At 43.2% G+C, this 19,374-nt stretch overlaps 2 protein-coding genes across 3 annotated transcripts in view; both read left to right on the top strand.

Annotated features, from left to right (window-relative positions):
* ZBTB34 (zinc finger and BTB domain containing 34) overlaps nucleotides 1–12,892 on the top strand; it is a 25,165-nt gene extending 12,273 nt beyond the window's left edge. For both annotated transcript variants that reach the window (XM_017549125.2, XM_017549124.2), the window contains exon 2: nucleotides 6,422–12,892. In XM_017549125.2, the coding sequence (XP_017404614.1) occupies nucleotides 6,432–7,946 (1,515 nt within the window). In that variant the 5' untranslated portion in view covers nucleotides 6,422–6,431 and the 3' untranslated portion in view covers nucleotides 7,947–12,892. The remainder of the gene's footprint in view (nucleotides 1–6,421) is intronic.
* RALGPS1 (Ral GEF with PH domain and SH3 binding motif 1) overlaps nucleotides 1–19,374 on the top strand; it is a 379,879-nt gene that overhangs the window by 12,263 nt on the left and 348,242 nt on the right. The gene's annotated exons all lie outside the window — the stretch shown is intronic.

Genomic DNA, 19,374 nt, shown 5'->3' with positions numbered 1-19,374 from the left:
GGGTTTCACCATGTTGACCAGGATGGTCTCGATCTCTTGACCTTGTGATCCACCCGCCTCGGCCTCCCAAAGTGCTGGGATTACAGGCTTGAGCCACCGCGCCCGGCCTACAAAAAGTTTTTTAAAAGTGGGGGTAGTGGTGCTTGCCTATAGCGTCAGCCACTCAGGAGGCTGAGGTGGGAGGATAGCTTGGGCCCAGGAAGTTGAGGCTGCAGTGAGCCAAGATTGTGCCACTGTACTCCAGCCTGGGTGACAGTGAGATCCTGTCTCTAAGAAAAAAAAAGTAATTCAAAATTGATCTAACTTAGGTGTAGACCCTCTGACATTCCATGTAGGGGAGAAAATTGAGACCTTCAAGAAACCACTGAGTAGGCCATGTTGCAAAACCGCCAGTGTAGAGGGATGGAGGATCACATTTGAACTTGAACTGTGCCTACATAAGAGGCTCTGACCTCCTCTATCCCGGGATCACTGGACCTGATAAAACCACATGTTGGGTGTAGAACTTGTGATCGATGATGAGTTTCTCTCCCTTTGGTCTGGTCACATGCCTCAGACTGAAATTAACTGTAAGTTCACCATGTGCCAGTCATTTAGAAGCTGCTTGTTCAAAAGTGTGGCTTGTTAGCAGCTCTAAGGGGGAATCTTTGAATCTCATTGTCACTGTGGAAAGGAAGTGTTAATGTAAGGGAGAGGAGAGCAAAGCATTTCCTTTCTCATATTGCAGAAAAATGGAATCCCTCTTTTAGGTGTTAATCATGGTGTTCCGTTTTTCTCAGTGATTATCTTTCAAGTGTAGTTCTCCGCTTTTCTTCTGAGAAGTAGATAAGAAAAAAACCACACAGGAGGAGGAAGCCTCATTGGGAAGCCGTTTTCAGTTGTACATTCGATTTCAGAAATGCTCTGTTGCTTTCCTTTCTGTACTGGTTTTTGCCCCGGAGTCCACACCTTTAAAAAGCCTGAACCCACCTTCCTTTTGCCCTTGCATTTCCGAAAGTCACTATTTACACACCCCGTGTCATAAAGATGCTATGATGAATAGGTAACATTTGACTATTTGTTAGGTGCCAGCTGAGTTGCATTTTTATAGGTTTTGCCAATTTGAGAAAGAAGTATTTTGTCTCATGTTTATGTATTTATTTATTTTTGAGATAGTGTCTCACTCTGTCACCCAGGCTGGAATGTGGTGGCACAATCTCAGCTCACGGCAACCTTGGCCTCCTGGACTCAAGCCATCCTCCCACCTCAGCGCCCCCCAAGTACCTGGGACTGCAGGCACCCACCACCTCGCCTGGCTACTTTTTGTGTGCTTTTTAGAGATGGGTTTCACCATGTTGGCCAGGCTGGTCTCGAACTCCTGAGCTCAAGTAATACGCCCACCTCGGCCTCCCAAAGTGCTAGGATTATAGGCATGAGCCTCTGTACTTGTCCTGAGGTTGATGATTGTTTACTGATGAAGTTGTTATGCATTTTTTTTTTCTTTGCTTTGCCTTTTCTTTCTTTCTTTTTTTCTTTTTTTTTTTTTTTGTTTTTTTTTTTTTTTTTTTTTTAATGTATTTTTTGGATAGATAAAAGTTGTATTTCTCCTGTAGTTAAACCTACATTTCTTCTTCTGGCATCTTTGTGTGCTTAGAAATGCCTTTTCTAGAGGTTATTTTGAGGTATGCTGTGAAGAAGGATCTAAATTTATTATTAATTCAAATTCGCTAAGCAGCATCTATTTCAGTAATTCTCCCCTATTTGCTGACTTGAAATGGCCCAAGAGACCATCTCAGTCTAATCTCTACCTTGACAACCTCATGTGGCTTATGCCCTGCCCCTTGTGCCTTGTTCCAGCTGTGCACACAGTTCCAGCACATCCTTCCTTCCCAACCCTTTGTACGTGTGATTCCTTCTGTCTGGAGAGTTGGAGCACCCCGATACCCACATGTATCTGACTAACCTTTACTTGTCCTTTAGGTCTTATTTAAAATAGCATTTGTTCAAGAAGGCTTCTCTGACCACTCCCCTGTCATGAAAGATCTCATAGCTCTTACCATGATTTATGATGAGAGAATTAAAACTCCCATGGATCCCTAGTGCCTGACACTTAATACATACTTAGCCGATGAATTATAGCCCAATCATACATTTTGATGTCCATAAGTTTGGCCGTATTTTGTCTATTTCTAAAATGTCTTTAGTATTTATTCTTCTAGATCTGTACTATCCACTTTGGTGGCCACTGGCCACATGCAGCTATTGAGCACATGGAATGTGGTTAGTCCAAACCGAGACATGCTATGTGTAAAATACACATCAGATTTCAAAGACTTAGTGTGAAAAGAATGTAAAATGTCTCAACTTTCTAATCCCGATTACATGCTGCAATGATATATTGGGTTATATAAAATATTATTATAATTTATTTAACTTTTAAAAATGTAACAACTAGAAAGCATTAAATTACACATGCGGTGTCTTATATTTCTGTTGGACAACAATGTTCTAGATGCATTTTAAAATTATTTTGTCAGGTTTCTAAGAAAAGATTCCATTAGGCTATGTTATATTTTTAATATAACATAATTAATTTTGGGGGGAAAGTGTCTATCTTTACAGTATTGAATCATCCTGCCAGAAGCATGTTCTCTCTCTTCATTTATACAGGCTTTTGTCCGTATTAAAGTGAATTGTATTTTTCTTGCTGACCCTGTTTTTTGCTTATTTTTCCCCACCCCTAGGTGTTTTATCCTGTTGTTATATTGTCGGTTGTACCTTATTGTCATTATCTTACCTGTTTTTTTTTGTATAATTTTTTGAAACCCTCCACTTGGTAGATGCCGATTCTAACATTTTCCAAGTAATTCTCTTGTGTTTTCCTTGTAAATAGTCTGCATATTATATCTGCATGTAATAGTAATTTTGTCCCTTTTTTTTAATGGCTATTTGCCTTAATTTTCCCTTGTCTTGTTGCTTTGGCTAGAAGTTCTAGAATAATGTTAAGTAAGAGTAGCGATGGCAGGTAACTTTGAGTATCTTCCCAGGCGGTGATGGGAATGACTTAAGGGTTTACCTAAGTGTGCTCCAGGGAACGCTAATTCTTTGGAGTGTTAATATGTGTACCTTGAGCGAACAGTTTCACCCTTAAATGAGTTTGCGAACTGCTGAGTTAAACAGGATTCTTGTCTCCAGGAGTTTTCAGGTGGGTTATGCTAATGTGTCTTTTAATTCCTAGGAGGTGAGTATATTGGGGCTAGCTCTTGGGCATGTGTTCTACTCAATACATTTTGGGAAATGCAGACATCATGGTTCCTTTTTTTTTTTTCTTTTCTTTCTCCCATTAAGTGTACCAGCATAATGCAGTGTTTCCTTTTTAAGGATGATGTTGCCATTGGTTTGTAATAGATACTCTATTATATCAAGAAAGGATTGAAGGATTGTTCTGTTTCTACCCTATTGAGTATTATTGCCTTACTCTAAAAGGGCATCTAATTTTTTTCACATGCATTTTTGACATAGTATTGATTTGGTCATATGGGTTTTTCTCCTTTGACTTATTGATGTTGCAAATTATATTTGTCTATTTCTGAACATGTAGCCATCTTAACATTTGTGAAACAGCTGTTCTTGGTCATAATATATTATTTTAATAGGTTGTATATTCTAGTATTTCTGTTAGGAATTTAAAATCTATTTATTTAGATGAAGTAGACAGTTTTCTTCTTTCTGCTATTTGTCATCTTCTGGTATCAGATTTGTGCCATATGAACTGAGATGCTTTAAATGTTTTTACATGCATCTAGAACAGTGTGAACGGCCTGAAGATCATTTGTGCCTTGGCACTTCTGTTTCTTATTTAGTTCTGCCAATTTATGTTATCCTAAAAATATGTTCATTTCATACAGATTTCAAATTGATTTCAATCATAATCTAGGATAAATAAGGGCACAGTATTCCTCTTTGACTAAAATGTTGTAACTCAAATTTTGACGTGATAAAAAAATTCGGACATGATTTAGGCACATTTAACTGATCCTTTCCTGTGATCGTCTTAGATTTAGTTGTACATTATCTTGTCTTGAAATTTAAAAATTCCTTCCGTGATTCCATGCTGTTTTTCTATATTAGTTATTTTCCTGCTGTCTTGGGGCATCGTGTATTTTTCCTTTTTTGACCTCCTAAGTTGAGTCATTTCACTTGTTTTTAGTATTTATTGTTTAATGATAAAAACTCTTAAGGCAATGACTTTTCCTGTTACAGCTTTTCGTTATTTTTTTTTTTAAACTCTCAACATTTCATTTTGAAAAAACTTCAAACATAGAGAAAAGATGAGAGAATTTCACAGTAAGTGCCCAAATATCCACCATGTAGACTCTCCAATTGTTAACCTTTTACTGTGTTTGCTTTATCACATATCTGTCCATCTCTCTTTTGGAGATACATTCTCAAGTAAACTGAAGACATAAACTTCACTTCTAAACACAGATTTTATGTGTTTTCTCATTGTCTAAGTAGTTTTACTCCATTTCAGTTTTTTCTGATCTGATACTTAGATGTTGACATTTCTGTTGGTCGGGTTTTAAAATATAATTGTTAGATCTGGTTTTGTTGTGTTTGGGTCAGAGGATGGAGCCTGGACTATATATACTTAAGTGGTTCTGAGCAATTTTAGGCCAGAGGAAGGAAACCTGTTGTAGGTGTGCCACAGCTGTGAGCAGTAGTAGAGAGTGATACCTTCTGATGTGTCCATCACCCTTTTCACTCCTATTGTTGAAAATAACTATTGTTTAAAATACTGTGTTGGCTGGGTGCAGCGGCTCACACCTGTAATCTCAGCACTTTGGGTGGCCGAGGTGGGCAGATCACTTGAGGTCAGGAGTTTGAGACCAGCCTGGCCAACATGGTGAAACCGCATCTCTGCTAAAAACACAAAAAGTAGTCGGGAGTGGTGGCGCATGCCTGTAGTCCCGGTTACTCAGGAGGCTGAGGCAGGAGCATTGCTTGAACCCTGGAGGCGGAGGTTGCAGTGAGCCAAGATCACACTGTTGCACTCCAGCTTGGGTGACAAAGTGAGACTCCATCTCTAGAAATGAAATGAGATGAATAAAATAAAATTAAGTATTTTCTAAAATAACTCCTCACTGGCCGGGTGTGGCAGGTCGCACTTGCAATCCTAGCACTTTGGGAAGCTGAGGCAGGAGGATCACGAGCTCAGGAGTTCAAGAACAGCCTGGGCAGCATAGTGAGACCTCATCTCTAATAAAAAATAGTAATAATAGACCGGGCGCAGAGGCTCACGCCTGTAATCCCAGCACTTTGGGAGACTGAGGTGGGCAGATCACCTGAGGTCAGGAGTTCGAGACCAGCCTGGCCAACATGGTGAAAACCTGTCTCTACTAAAAATGCAAAATTAGCCAGGCCTGGTGGTGCATGCTTGTAGTCCCAGCTACCTGGGAGGCTGAGGCAGGAGAATCACTGGGAACCTGGGAGGCAGAGCTTGCAGTGAGCTGAGATCACGCCACTGCACTCCAGCTTGGGCAACAGAGCAAGACTCCATCTCAAAAAATAAAAATAAAAAGGTAATAATAACCCTTCACTGAAAGAGACTGAGCATAGTAAGTCTCAGCCAAATCAACCCAACCCGAAAGGGATATAAAGGTGTACAGAGCTGAAGGGCAAACATATAAATCAAGACAACAGTGTGCTGCATACTTGAAAAATACCAATCAGAAATACACAAGTAAGGCAGAACATTTTTAGATGAATTTAGTTTTGTTTTTGTTTTCATTTTTTGAGAAGGAGTCTCACTCTGTTGCCCAGACTGGGATGCAGTGGCACGATCTTGGCTCATTGCAGCCTCTGCCTACAAGGGTCAAGCGATTCTCCTGCTTCAGCCTCCTAAGTAGCTGGGATTACAGGCGCACGCCACCACACTCGGCTAATTTTTGTATTTTTAGTAGAGACGGGGTTTCACTATGTTGGCCAGGCTGGTCTGACCTCAGGTGATCTGCCTGCCTCAGCCTCCCAAAGTGCTGGGATTACAGGTTTAAACCACTGCGCCTGGCCTGAATTTAGTTATTTTTCACGAAGTACTTCAAACCCTCAAAAGTACTTGAGATGGGGAAATATTTTTCCTAAGAGGATACCAATTTTTCAATTTTTCAGTCAGAGCCCAAATAGCCCTACTATGTGTAAAATGTTTTACTTTTGATCAAGATGAATGTTAGGCAACTATGCCACTAGGCTAATTGAGCATTCGTTTATTTGGCTGTAGGTGAATTAACCAAAACATGAAAGACTAAAACAAGAGGAAGAAGGCTTTGGGTAGAATTTAGGAGGTATGATAGCCACATGGTATTGTTGTTGTAAGCTTGTGTTTATGCCACTTGTACTTAGTGAGGAGTCATTGGTGAATGATGCAAACTCTCTCTCTCCGCAGAGTACGCTTCATGTCAGTAGAAATGGACAGCAGCAGTTTTATTCAGTTTGATGTGCCCGAGTACAGCAGCACCGTTCTGAGCCAGCTAAATGAACTCCGCCTGCAAGGGAAACTATGTGACATCATTGTACACATTCAGGGTCAGCCATTCCGAGCCCACAAAGCAGTCCTTGCTGCCAGCTCCCCATATTTCCGGGACCATTCAGCATTAAGTACCATGAGTGGCTTGTCAATATCAGTGATTAAAAATCCCAATGTGTTTGAGCAGTTGCTTTCTTTTTGTTACACTGGAAGAATGTCCTTGCAGCTGAAGGATGTTGTCAGTTTTCTGACTGCAGCCAGCTTTCTTCAGATGCAGTGTGTCATTGACAAGTGCACACAGATCCTAGAGAGCATCCATTCCAAAATCAGCGTTGGAGATGTTGACTCTGTTACCGTCGGTGCTGAAGAGAATCCCGAGAGTCGAAACGGAGTGAAAGACAGCAGCTTCTTTGCCAACCCAGTGGAGATCTCTCCTCCATATTGCTCTCAGGGACGGCAGCCCACCGCAAGCAGTGACCTCCGGATGGAGACGACCCCCAGCAAAGCTTTGCGCAGCCGCTTACAGGAGGAGGGACACTCAGACCGTGGGAGCAGTGGGAGCGTTTCTGAGTATGAGATTCAGATAGAGGGGGACCATGAGCAAGGAGACCTATTGGTGAGGGAGAGCCAGATCACCGAGGTGAAAGTGAAGATGGAGAAGTCCGACCGGCCCAGCTGTTCTGACAGCTCTTCCCTGGGTGATGATGGGTACCACACTGAGATGGTTGATGGGGAACAAGTTGTGGCAGTGAATGTGGGCTCCTATGGTTCTGTGCTCCAGCATGCATACTCCTATTCCCAAGCAGCCTCACAGCCAACCAATGTATCAGAAGCTTTTGGAAGTTTGAGTAATTCCAGCCCATCCAGGTCCATGCTGAGCTGTTTCCGAGGAGGGCGTGCCCGCCAGAAGCGGGCTTTGTCTGTCCACCTGCACAGTGACCTACAGGGCCTGGTGCAGGGCTCTGACAGTGATGCCATGATGAACAACCCCGGGTATGAGAGCAGTCCCCGGGAGAGGAGTGCGAGAGGGCATTGGTACCCGTACAATGAAAGGTTGATCTGTATTTACTGTGGAAAGTCCTTCAACCAGAAAGGAAGCCTTGACAGGCACATGCGACTCCATATGGGAATCACCCCCTTTGTGTGCAAGTTCTGCGGGAAGAAGTACACACGGAAGGACCAACTGGAGTACCACATCCGGGGCCATACAGATGATAAACCATTCCGCTGTGAGATCTGCGGGAAGTGCTTTCCATTCCAAGGTACCCTCAACCAGCACCTGCGGAAAAACCACCCGGGCGTTGCTGAAGTCAGGAGTCGCATTGAGTCCCCTGAGAGAACAGATGTGTACGTGGAACAGAAACTAGAAAATGATGCATCAGCCTCAGAGATGGGCCTAGATTCCCGGATGGAAATTCACACAGTGTCTGATGCTCCCGATTAAGATGGTAAAGAAGTGTACCCAAACAAAGCACATTAATCAATGCATATTTGTGATTTGCTTTGTTGTAATCTTTGGTTTTCCCAACCATCTGGAAGTCTCTTGGTCTCTTGGCAGTTTTTCTAAAGTTTCTGGATGGAACACTTCGTTGTGTTTATCCTTTCCCCTGCCCTCCCTCCCCGAAGGAGCTCAAAGCATGAAGGGCAACGCATCCAGGGAAAACACAGGCTGACAGTATTCCTCTTTGGCTGAACTCTTAATCCAAAATCTGCCAGTGATTTAGCTATGCCAACTGGTTGACCCTCCATTCTCTGCCAAGAGGCATACTCTCTCTCATTGTGTGCGCTGGCAGCAGTGCACGTCCATGGAGAGAGATTAGGATGCCGTCAGCTGATTCAAATGGGTAACCTTTTCTAATTTAAAATTCCTTTTAGGGGGTAGACAATTTATATATATATATAATAAAACTATTATTATATATATAGTATATATACATTCTCAAATTTGATTTTATTCTGGTTGAGGTGAATGTAAGAGGAATATATAATTTAATACAATGTGAACAGGGCTTTTGAGTCTGTCTCATCCCTACCTACTATGTTAGGGTTTTGCCCCTTCATTTTCCTTAAAAAAGAATGTTAGTAGGTTTATATTAAGCATTGTGTCCAAAAGCAAGCAAAGCAAATCACAGTGTTCACAGCTCTGCTTCGTAACAATACATAAACCAAATGCCATAAAATTTCTTCAACTCTAGTTGGAAACCGTTTGGAATTTTTGTTAGTTGTCCAGCAGGTAAGCTGGATGACCTGTGGTGCTGACCTTTTTACATAGTGTAGTGTTATATTAGCCAACCCCAAAGGAGCAGTGGTTTTCAAGGTTTTTACTGGCCTACAAATCTACCTTCATTCCGTACTGTAGAAACATACATACCAGGTAACTAAATCGAATCACTCTCTATCATGAGTTAGGACTCACTCGCACTTAAGGAAAGGGATTTGTAGTTCTGTCTACAAAATTCTCCAAGCAGTGTTGTGGGTTTTTTTTGGTTTTGTTTTGGTTTCGTTTTTTTTGTTTCCTTTCTCTTTTCAAACAGCCAGTTCAGGTGCACAGCAACTTTTTCTACATGCAGTTCCCAGGGAAACTGCAGAACTTAGAATTTGTACTTTTTGTAAAGCTATACTCTATGGGAATTGCAAGCAATATATCTATCTTAGTATTGTGTGTGCTAACGAGAGCCTCAGTGGCTCCCCCACTCTCTCAGTGTTTCCTGCTTAAAGAACCAACAGTTTAAAAGCCCTCTAAGATACTCTGTGTGTCACCATTTTTTGGTCATGTGGTGCTATTTTTGTTAAGTGTCTTTTTAGGTCAGTATAGTTGTAGAAAATGTGAAATCTAATGGTAATAATGAATTATAATTGTTTTTCTCTCTTGAGTTCATTGCTTGAAAAGAGACCTCAAAAGCATGTGCCGGCAAACACGTTACTGTACGAAAATGTACCCAAGTCCTATTTGAATAATGTTTTATTAGTACTTTCGGAAACGTCTTCAGTTCTGTATTGTGTTCACATACACAAACAGGCTTTACAAGATTGCTTCGGTACTGTAAACTCTGGCAGAGAGTAATTTTGTGGGCGGTTTGGTGGTGAGTTTGTGCTGCAGGCTGCCTGTCGGATGTCAGTGTTCTGGTATCTGCCTGAGAACCTGGGCTCTGAGACGCACAACCAGTGTATTTCCATAGGTGAACAGTGCAGCCACTTAAAAGCAAAACCAATGAAGAACCAGCCTCAGAGGCTTGAAGTTAAAGGAATACAGAATTAGATGTTTGCTGGTTTTCTATGTTTTTTTGGCTCTTAAAATACCAAGGGTGGATTGGTTTTTGTTTTTGTTTTGAGAAAAAAAAAGTCATTCAAGCCCTTTGTGTGTAATAGCCCCCAGGGGTGGCAGCTGTGCAGGCGCATCACTTTAGCACACAGGATCTGTTCACGTGTGAACTGCTGCGCTACACATCAGTGTTAACTCCGTACAGATACACTCTAATCCCGCTGCTCCCGAGGAGCGGCTTTTGCTAAATCGGGTATATAGTATGCCTTTTTCCTCGTCAAACTGCCTAAGTAGGGGTTTGTTCTCTCCCTGAAGCACTTGTTCAACTCCTGTTAAAGCCGCGTGCCTCAAGGGGAGGCTGGACCCCAAGTGTTTACCCACTTAAATATGTTCTGGGGTTTCAGGTAAATGTTTGTGATTTTTTTTTTCCTTACCTGAATAAGTTTGGTTTTGATTTTTTTTTAATTGAATGCAAAAAAATTGTGTTGTGATACAAATTAAGTTTGTGACAAGAAATGCCCAAATCCAAGGACATACGAGGTTAAGCTCAGGGAAGGAACCCCCTTTTCACTCAGGCTTGGGGCCTTCAGTGAAGTCTCCAGAGCATTCCGTGGTATGAGAGACAGTGAGGAGGGAGAGCACCTGGCGCGGGCACCTCCAGCGTCCTGGCTCTTGGCATTGTCCGTCTTAACCTTATTTACATGGAGTTCTTTGTATTTGTGAATCTGTTTAACTGGTTTGAGTTTACCAAAGAGTGACTTATCCAAAATTGTCTTTGACAAAAATATCCATTGCTTTGATTGTACAGTTCAGGTTCAAACATTGTAATGGGACTGTTAAGGGGCAGAAAATTGATTGAGTTTCTCTCTAAAATCGATTCCACATTTTGCAAGTTCCACTTGCTCCCATTCGTGTTGCTAACACTTTACCCTTTCCACTGCTCGCAGTGTTAAGAATGAATTCTCAAGCCATAACACAGTACTGTAAAGTTCCGCAGGGCTTCGAGGGAGGCAGCGCCTAGGCCAGCACGGAGCTGTGTAGCCTCTCTGAGCGTTCGCACTGTCATGCTTCCCAGGGGCGTGACTGGTGAGAGATTAACTCCATTCAGATCGGGCAGCAGCAATTTATTGTGCCTTGCCACATGAGGATGTGTTAGGAGGATTAACATGACCACAGAACCGAAACATTCTCTCCCTGAAGTTCACTTCACGTCTCCACAGACGAAGTACGCTGTGTAACTCCTTAGAGCAACTCTTTTTGGAAAGCAAAGTCCCTATTTCTGTACAGTTTTAGGTTAGGTGTTTCATTTATAACAGATGCAGAAATCAATTAAGATAAAGTGATATGTGAAGAAATCTTTTACAGTAAAATATATCCTGAATTCATATAGGCTTGTTCATAATTGAGTCTCTTCTTGACCTACCTTTTCAATATTAGACAATGTGAAGACAGTGACAGCGTCCTTTTCTAGAGATATTTAGCCTGTTATTACAAACTGTGAAGACAAAGAATTTTATACTTTTACTAATGTTTTGTGGTTTTAAACAGTTATTTTCATTCTAATCAGTTCTCTACCCTCTAATTTCTACTAAAGCTGTAAATACATTTAGAAATTATATTTGTAAATACGGTATATGGAGACAAGTTAATTTTCTGGTCAGTGGAAAGCCTCCCAACCAATTGGCTCTGCCTTGGCATTTGTGGTTTTTGTTGTTGTTGTTTTTAGTTTAGTTTTTTTTTTTTTTTTTTTAAACAGCAGAAAGGATACTGTCAGTTCACTGTTGAGCAGAATATACTGTAGAACGAAATTGATAATTTTTAAATCTTCCAGAGCATGAGTACATGTCTTTTCTAATGATAGCAAATATAACCAACTCTTCGTTTTTCCCTTAGCCCGGACCATATAGACCTGCATATTTTTGTGTGGTTTTGTTTTGATTTTTGTTCTTACAGCCTAGATGGTAGGAAGAATTTGCAGGAACACAAAACAAGGGCTGGGGGGACATCATCTCTGTGAATGAGCTTTACGTTAAAGAGATCAGTGTATTTTATTTTATCAGCTTTTCTCTTAGTTACTGTGATTGTTGTTGTTGTCGTCGTCCTCGTTAATGTTAAATTCTATAATGGTTTCCTGTGAAGCCTCCACTGAAAGGGACTCAAATATGCAACACCTAAACTATTTTCCAAGGGCACATGCCCCTTGAATGGTGCTTCTAGACTGGTCAGGGTTATTTATTAAATTTTATATATGAAAGTATTGGGGAATTATGTAAATTCTTTATATGAAACTAGTTCATAAATCATAGATTTCATATTACTCAGTGCAACTGAACTAAAGTTCAGAAAAGTCATTCACATTGTTCCAAATTTGTAATGGTTGTCACATGTCACATGCGTCTTTTTCAGTAAGTGCCAGAGTGTTCCCACTGTTTCTGCCCAGTGCTTGACTTCTCGGCCCAGAAAAGAACCTGCTTTCTCTGGTTTCCTCCCTGGGTCTGGCACAGACAGGGCTATTGTAGTTCTTGATCAAGTCCTGGAGTCAGCCTCGCCTGGCGCTCCTTGTAGCAGATTCAGTACACAGACCTCTTGCTGCCCCTCAGTGACAAGTATGCTGTGAATTCAACCTTTGGACTTGCTGCCCAAGCCTTTGGTTGCTGCCCTGACTATTGTAAGAGGTAAACTTACCTGGTTTGTTTGAGAATGACCATTTTCCTAATGTGAAAACCATCTCTCTCACCACTTTTATTAGTAGGGCTAACATTTTTTTCCGTTATAAATGGTTGAGCAATTTGAATGACTTAACACAGTGTCATTATCTTGCAATATAAACTGGTAACCTCACAACTCCACACTTCATCACCATATGAAGTAAATGAAGCTAGCTAAGCGGATGCTGTATCAACTAGTAACTTGCCATTAAGGATTATTTTATAGCATGGATTTAAGACTATTTATTCAAATGATATTTTACTCTTGTATTCACTTTGTTTTAGATTTGTGACATGAATATTTCAGTGCTGCTTAATTTTGTTCTGAATTCTTGTTTCTTGCTTGTAAATGGCTTTTTTATGGTATAAATAAAGTCAATGGACATTGCTGTTTGTAAATAAAAATGCTGCTAGAGCAAATGTGCTGTGGTCTCCCTCTGCGCGGGCCCCCTTGGCCTTGGCGAGTGTCACTGGCTCTGACAAACATCTGCAGTGTCATAGCTTCTGTAATCACTGTTTTTGAAAGGTTAGGGTTTCCTGAGAAGCTCTTGTGCCACTATCGTGCTGAGAAGAAGAGAAAGAAGTAAGTGTATTTCTGACCTCTTGTGTGGCGACTGCATTGTCAGCCTGGGTCTACACTGAGGCTCTCCCAGAACAAATCGCCGGTGAATCCCTTCCCCTCGCGCCTGCAGAGAATACGCCTCGCTTAGTTACCCACAAAGTGTGGGGTTACACAGGCTCTTCTGTCTCCACCAAGCCAGTTAACTCGCCTTCTTCCTCCAGGTTCCAGCCAGGGCCTCCTCTTCAGCAGTCCCCAGGTCAGGCCTCTCTTACATAGCATTTGTTGAACTGTGTTCCTGCTCTTAGGAGCACCAATTTCAGTTTGTAATTGTATATTCATTAACGAGATTATTCAGTTAGCCTGTCTCCCTCTAACCTGGAGGCTCCCTGACAGCAGGGATTATAAACTCTCTTCTCCCTCGAGTATCCTTAGCACAGGACCCGGCACCACAGTAGGCACTAGGTGAGGGTTTGAGTGAGCAAACACGTGTCTCCTGGAGGGTCGCACAAGTCGGTGTAGCTGGGATACAGGCAAGATTCACCTTGGCTCCTTTGGGGCTTCAAGGTGACCTGCTCCTCGCCCGTAAGTAGGGGCTGCTGTTAAGCAAATTCTCACCAGGCCTCCTTTGCAGTGAGATGGTGCACAGCAAGAGAGGTCCGTACAGGAACCAGCTTCACCTGCTAGCTGGGGGCCTGGGGATTCCTGAGGGAGGCAAGGGAAAGATGGAGAAGGTGCGTGGACCAGCCTATCTGGAGGTCTGGCTTTCATTCCTGCCTTTGACTGTGACTTGGAGCAAGTCACTTGCCTTCGTTAGCCCACAGTTTGACTCTGGGGATGTTGAAATGTGAGGCAGTGGCTTCTGGTGAATTTGCTTACTCCCTAAGGCTGGAATAGTAGCCCAACATCAAGAATCAGGGGCGAGCCTCTCCCCCAGCAGGGTTCGAGGAATATCCCAAGGGGGTGGGGTCCTGGAAATAGCAGCATCAACTGAAGCCAACGCCCGGAGTCGGAGCAGATGTGTAGACCACACTGAGCTGCATTGCTGGCAACGGCCCCTGGCAGTCGTTGGCTCATCTTTCACTTGTCCTGATGTCAGACCTATCTTTACTCTGGCTTCTTCCAATTATAATTCATACAATTGTTGGCCAAGTCTGGGTGGCTTCAGGGATGTTTATGAACATTCTTTGTAATGTAATAGGACAACCACTAATCCCTAATTGTCTGCTAGTCTTCACCTCTGTTTCCTGGACCACTTCCCTGAAAGCCCCTCAGTCCTCAGTGGCTTTTCTTTTTTCTTTTTCTGAGACAGGGTCTTGCTCTGTAACCCAGGCTACAGTGCAGTAGTGTGTCACAGCTCACTGCAGCCTCGACCTCCAGGGCTTAACCAATCCTCCCACCTCAGCCTCTCAAGTAGGTGAGACTACAGGTGTATGCCACCATGCCTCACTAATTTTTAATTTTTGTAGAAATGGGGTCTCACTATGTTGCCCAGGCTAGTCTCAAACTCCTGGGCTCAAGCGATCCTCTTCCTTGGCCTCCCAGTGTTGGGTTACAGGTGTGAGCCACCTTGCCTGGCTCAGTGGCACTTGTTAAACATCTAGGATGTTTTCCTTTGGTTTTTCACAGCAGACCTACCTTGCACATATTTTGTCAGCATATAGGGCTCATAACTTCAGAACACGAAAGAAATGACAGACCTCAGTGAAGGAAAGGCATTACAGACCACGTCAACTCAGGATCACGCATGGAGCCTATGCTGTGTGCCTGCTGTGCATTGCCTGGCCAAAGGTGCCTGGCCGTTGCTAGAACAATAAAGCTCACTGTTCTAGCACTTACTGGTGTGTGCATATGTGTATGCATGTTGTGTTGTATTTTTTTGAGCTAGAGTCTTGCTCTGTTGCCCAGGCTGGAGTGCAATGGTGCAATCTCAGCTCACTGCAACCTCCGCCTCCCAGGTTTCAGCGATTCTCCTGCCTCAGCCTCCCAAGTAGCTGGGATTACAGGTGTGTGCCAACATGCCAGGATAATTGTTGTATTTTCAGTAGAGATGGGGTTTCACCATGTTGGCCAGGCTGGTCTTGAACTCCTGACCTCAGGTGATCTGCCCACCTCAGCCTCCCAAAGTGCTGGGATTACAGGTGTGAGCCACTGTACCTGGCCGTGTGTTTTATTTTTTGAGACAAGATTTATGTTATTCAGGCTGGAGTGCAGTGGCATGATTGTGGCTCACTGCAGCCTTGACTTTTCTGCCTCAACTGATCCTCCCACCTCAGCCTCCCAAGTAGCTGGGAGTATGGGCACAGACCACCCTACCTGGCTAATGTTTTGATTTTCTGTAGAGACAGGTTTTTGCCATGTTACCCGGGCTAATCTCGAACTCCTGTGCTTAAGTAAGTGATCCTTCTACCTCAGCCTCCCAAAGTGCCCAGCCTATGTGTGTATTCTAGGTGTACAAATGAGAGTGAAGGTCATTCTGAATTCTTTTGGCTTCCCCAGAGTGCTGGAAGTAGAAGGGGAGGAACTTTGCAGTTTCCTAACAATGGAAAAAGGACCTCACAGGTGAGCTGCTACCTGGCCTGCCAGTACTGGGACTCCTGCAGTCGTCCACATAAGTAATCTCCAGTTATGGAAATTGGTTGCCTCCCAAGGAACTCTACAAATTTGACAGCTTTGGATGAGCCCCAGATCTGCCTCCCTGGAACTTGCACCCCTGCTCTCTGTTCTACTCCATGCGCCCACAGTGTGTTTTAAATATTCAGTGACAATATCCAGTCCGTCTAGCCCTCTTTGGGCTTCCCTAGGCAAAATGTGTCTCTGGGCTATCACCTTTCCCTGGAGTCCAGGCTGTGGGGACAGATTTCCCCTTTCTCTCTGCCCACCCCCCTTCAGTTTAGGGGCCTGTTTCTGACAGAATTTTCTTGGAACAGAAGTGGTGGAACCCATAACTTGGAGGAACACTTCTTTGGCAAGCAAATTACTTTTATGTATGTGACTATTATTTTAACTAGCCTCTCTCTGCCAGACGATCTATTCATCACACATCTGGGGCTTGGTCGCTGTTTTCAGGGGTTTTTCTAAAGCCTTTTTTTCCTCTTCAGCCCATTCCCTCTCTCCCTTTCGCTCTCCAGATATTCAGGTGAGAATCAGCAGCCAGCCATCACCTTTACTTTGAGAGATCCGGGCTCTGAGCATCTTGCATCCGAATTTCCCCCAGGCCTCTCACGTCACCCATTCCCCTTGAGAGCTTCCTCTCGCGTTGATCACGGATTCCGCCTGCTCTCCAGGGTGCTCTGGCTTCCTCAGGGAGCTGGGCGTCAGCTCCCAGTTGCTGGTGCCCCCTCAGCTGGGAAAAGGGCTTCCTCCCTTGCTCGTGTATCACCTTTGCAGAGGGAAGACACTTGGGCCAGCTGGTGGTCTCACCCACCTCCTCTTTGCCCTTTCATCATAGTGGGTTCTTCGGGTTCTGGCCTCTCTCACTCTTTCTTGCCCACTGTGCCTTGGCCAGGCTGGTGGTGAAATGGGAATGCTATTAGGTTCGATAGCTAAACTACTAACTCCCTTCTTTTCCTTCCACTGTTACCCCCTCTTCCCCCATAACGGGCCTCCAGGAACCTCCTACCACCAGGCTCTGTTGAAAGGCCCCACTTCCAACTATGGTCAGGGGATGGCCAACTGCAGGCCCTGTGAGTATTAGTGCCTTCCACCATGAAGATAAAGCCATACCTCTCTGTGATTGTAGCCTGGGAAGTGGTTCCCAGGCCAGCACTCCCGTGAAGTGTCAAGCATTATCTGAATAGAATGGTCTGGCCCAGATGGAACAGGTTGAGTGGTTCCCTTCCTGGGGGCTCTGTGTGGAAGATATGGCCCACAGAACCTCATCAACTGCCTCCAGAGGGCTGGCAAAGGCCTGGCAACCCCGAGAGATCTAAAGAGGGCAGAGGATTCAGGAGCAGGGTATTCTGTACCTGGGACTTGCCCTGGGCACCAAGATGGCCACTCGCTTGGATCCTGGACGGCAGAACACAGGGAGAGCCAGTGGACACCTCCTGTAACTGGAGGCCTTAGCCTAGGGTGATATTTCCTGGGGCTAGTTTGGAGGTCCCTTGAGAATTTATATTCTGCTGGAGGGAGGAACCCTAGTCTGAGGGAGGAGGACCATGAAACAAAATTCTGGTGAATTAAAACGTTAAGTACAGAGAAATGAAGCCATAAACTAGTTTTTAAAAATATATTTTTATTTTATTATTTTTGAATTAATTTATTTTTGAGATGGAGTCTCACTGTGTTACCAGGCTGGAGTGCAGTGACGTGATCTTGGCTCACTGCAACCTCCACCTCCCGGGTTCAAGAGATTCTCCTGCCTCAGCCTTCTGAGTAGCTGGGATTACAGGAGAGCCACCACACTTGGGTAATTTTTGTATTTTTACTAGAGACACAGTTTCACCACGTTGGCCAAGATGGTCTCGATCTCCTACCTCGTGATCTGCCTGCCTCGGTCACACACCACCATGCCTGGCTAATATTTTTTTTTGTATTTTTAGTAGAGACAGGGTTTCACCATGTTGGCCAGGCTGGTCTCTAACTCCTGACCTTGTGATCTGCCCACCTTAGGCTCTCAAAGTGCTGGGATTACAGGTGTGATCCACTGCACCTGGCCTAGTTTTTATTGTTTGTTTGTTTTTTAAAGGAGTTGAAGATTTATTTGCTTTTGCAGTGGGGAAGATGTTATTAAGGATAAGACCAAAAAGAAGCACTCTTAAGAGGAAAAATAGATTTGACTATATGCAATGTAAAATGTGTTTAGTAAAAGCAAAACAACAAAACAAAAAACCCACATAATTGAAATGTAAGCTACACATTTAGGGAAAAAAAAACCAACTTTGCAACATATACAACAAGAATTTGTGAAATTAATAAGAAAAAAGATGAATATTCCAATTTAAAAGGGGAAAGAACATGAAGCAATCCACAAAAGAAATACTCAAGGCTAATAAATATAGTCCATGGTAAAGAAATGTTACCTCACTAGAAAGCAATTAAAGCGATAATGAGAGCCAATTTTCCTACCTATTCAGTTGGCAGTACCCAGCATTGACAAGGGGAAGGGAAAATGAGGCAGTCATATCCTGCTGTTGGAAATACAAGCTGGTATAACAAGTTCTGGAAGGTAATTTGGTATCATGTTTCAAAATTGTAAATGCATAATTCCCCTTGATATAGCAGTACTACTTTTAAGAATTCAATCTAGGAAGATACTCTGAGTAACTGAAGATGTACAAATTTATTCATCCTAGTGTTGATTATAATATTGAAAAGTTGGAAGCCACTATAATGTCTATCTATAAATCTGGTACATTCCTACAATGTCATACTAGGGAGTCATTTAAAATGATGTTATAAGCCTGGCACATGGCTCATGCCTGTAATCCCACCACTTTGGGAGACCAAATTTGGAGGATCACTTGAGCCCAGGAGTTTGAGACCAGCCTGGGCAACATAGCAAGACCCATCTCTACAATTAATAATAATAATAAAATGACTTATAAATGTGTAAATAAACCTCTATGGTATGGAGAAATATCTATGACCCACTGTTGAGTGTGGAAAAGCAACTTATAAAAGAACATGTGTTGTGGGAGACTATTTAAGTTGAAGTATACATGTGTGGCCAGGCACAGTGGCTTATGCCTGTGATCCCAGCACTTTGGGAGGCCGAGATGTGTGGATCACTTGAGGTCAGGATTTCGAGACCAGCCTAGCCAACATGGTGAAACACTGTCTACTAAAAATACAAAAATTAGCCGAGCACGGTGGTGTGCACTTGTAATTCTAGCTACTCAGGAGACTGGGGCACAAGAATCACTTGAACCCAGGAGGTGGAGGTTGTAGTGAGCTGAGTTCACACACTGCACTCCAGCCTGGGCAACAGAGTGAGACTCCATCTCAAAAAAATAAATAAGGCTGGGCGCAGTGGCTCACGCCTGTAACCCCGCACTTTGGGAGGCCAAGACGGGCAGATCACCTGAGGTTAAGGGATCGAGACCATCCTGGCCAACATGGTGAAACCCTGGCTCTACTAAAAATACAAAAATTAGTTGGGCATGGTGGCATGCACCTGTAGTCCCAGCTACGTTGGAGGCTGAGGCAGGAGAGTCTCTTGAACCTGGGAGGGGAAGGTTGCAGTGAGCCAAAACCGTGACACTGCACTCTAGCCTGGTGATAGAGTGAGACTCCGTCTCAAAAATAATTAAATAAAACATACATATGTATATACAACATATGATGTTACATTATATAATGCATACATAATGCCCTCTATATTTGATACCTATAGATTTCT

This window comes from Cebus imitator, unplaced genomic scaffold (assembly GCF_001604975.1).
Source record: "Cebus imitator isolate Cc_AM_T3 unplaced genomic scaffold, Cebus_imitator-1.0 Scaffold216, whole genome shotgun sequence".
NCBI classification, from domain to species: Eukaryota; Metazoa; Chordata; class Mammalia; order Primates; family Cebidae; genus Cebus; species Cebus imitator.
This window is presented reverse-complemented; position numbering and strand designations above follow the sequence as displayed.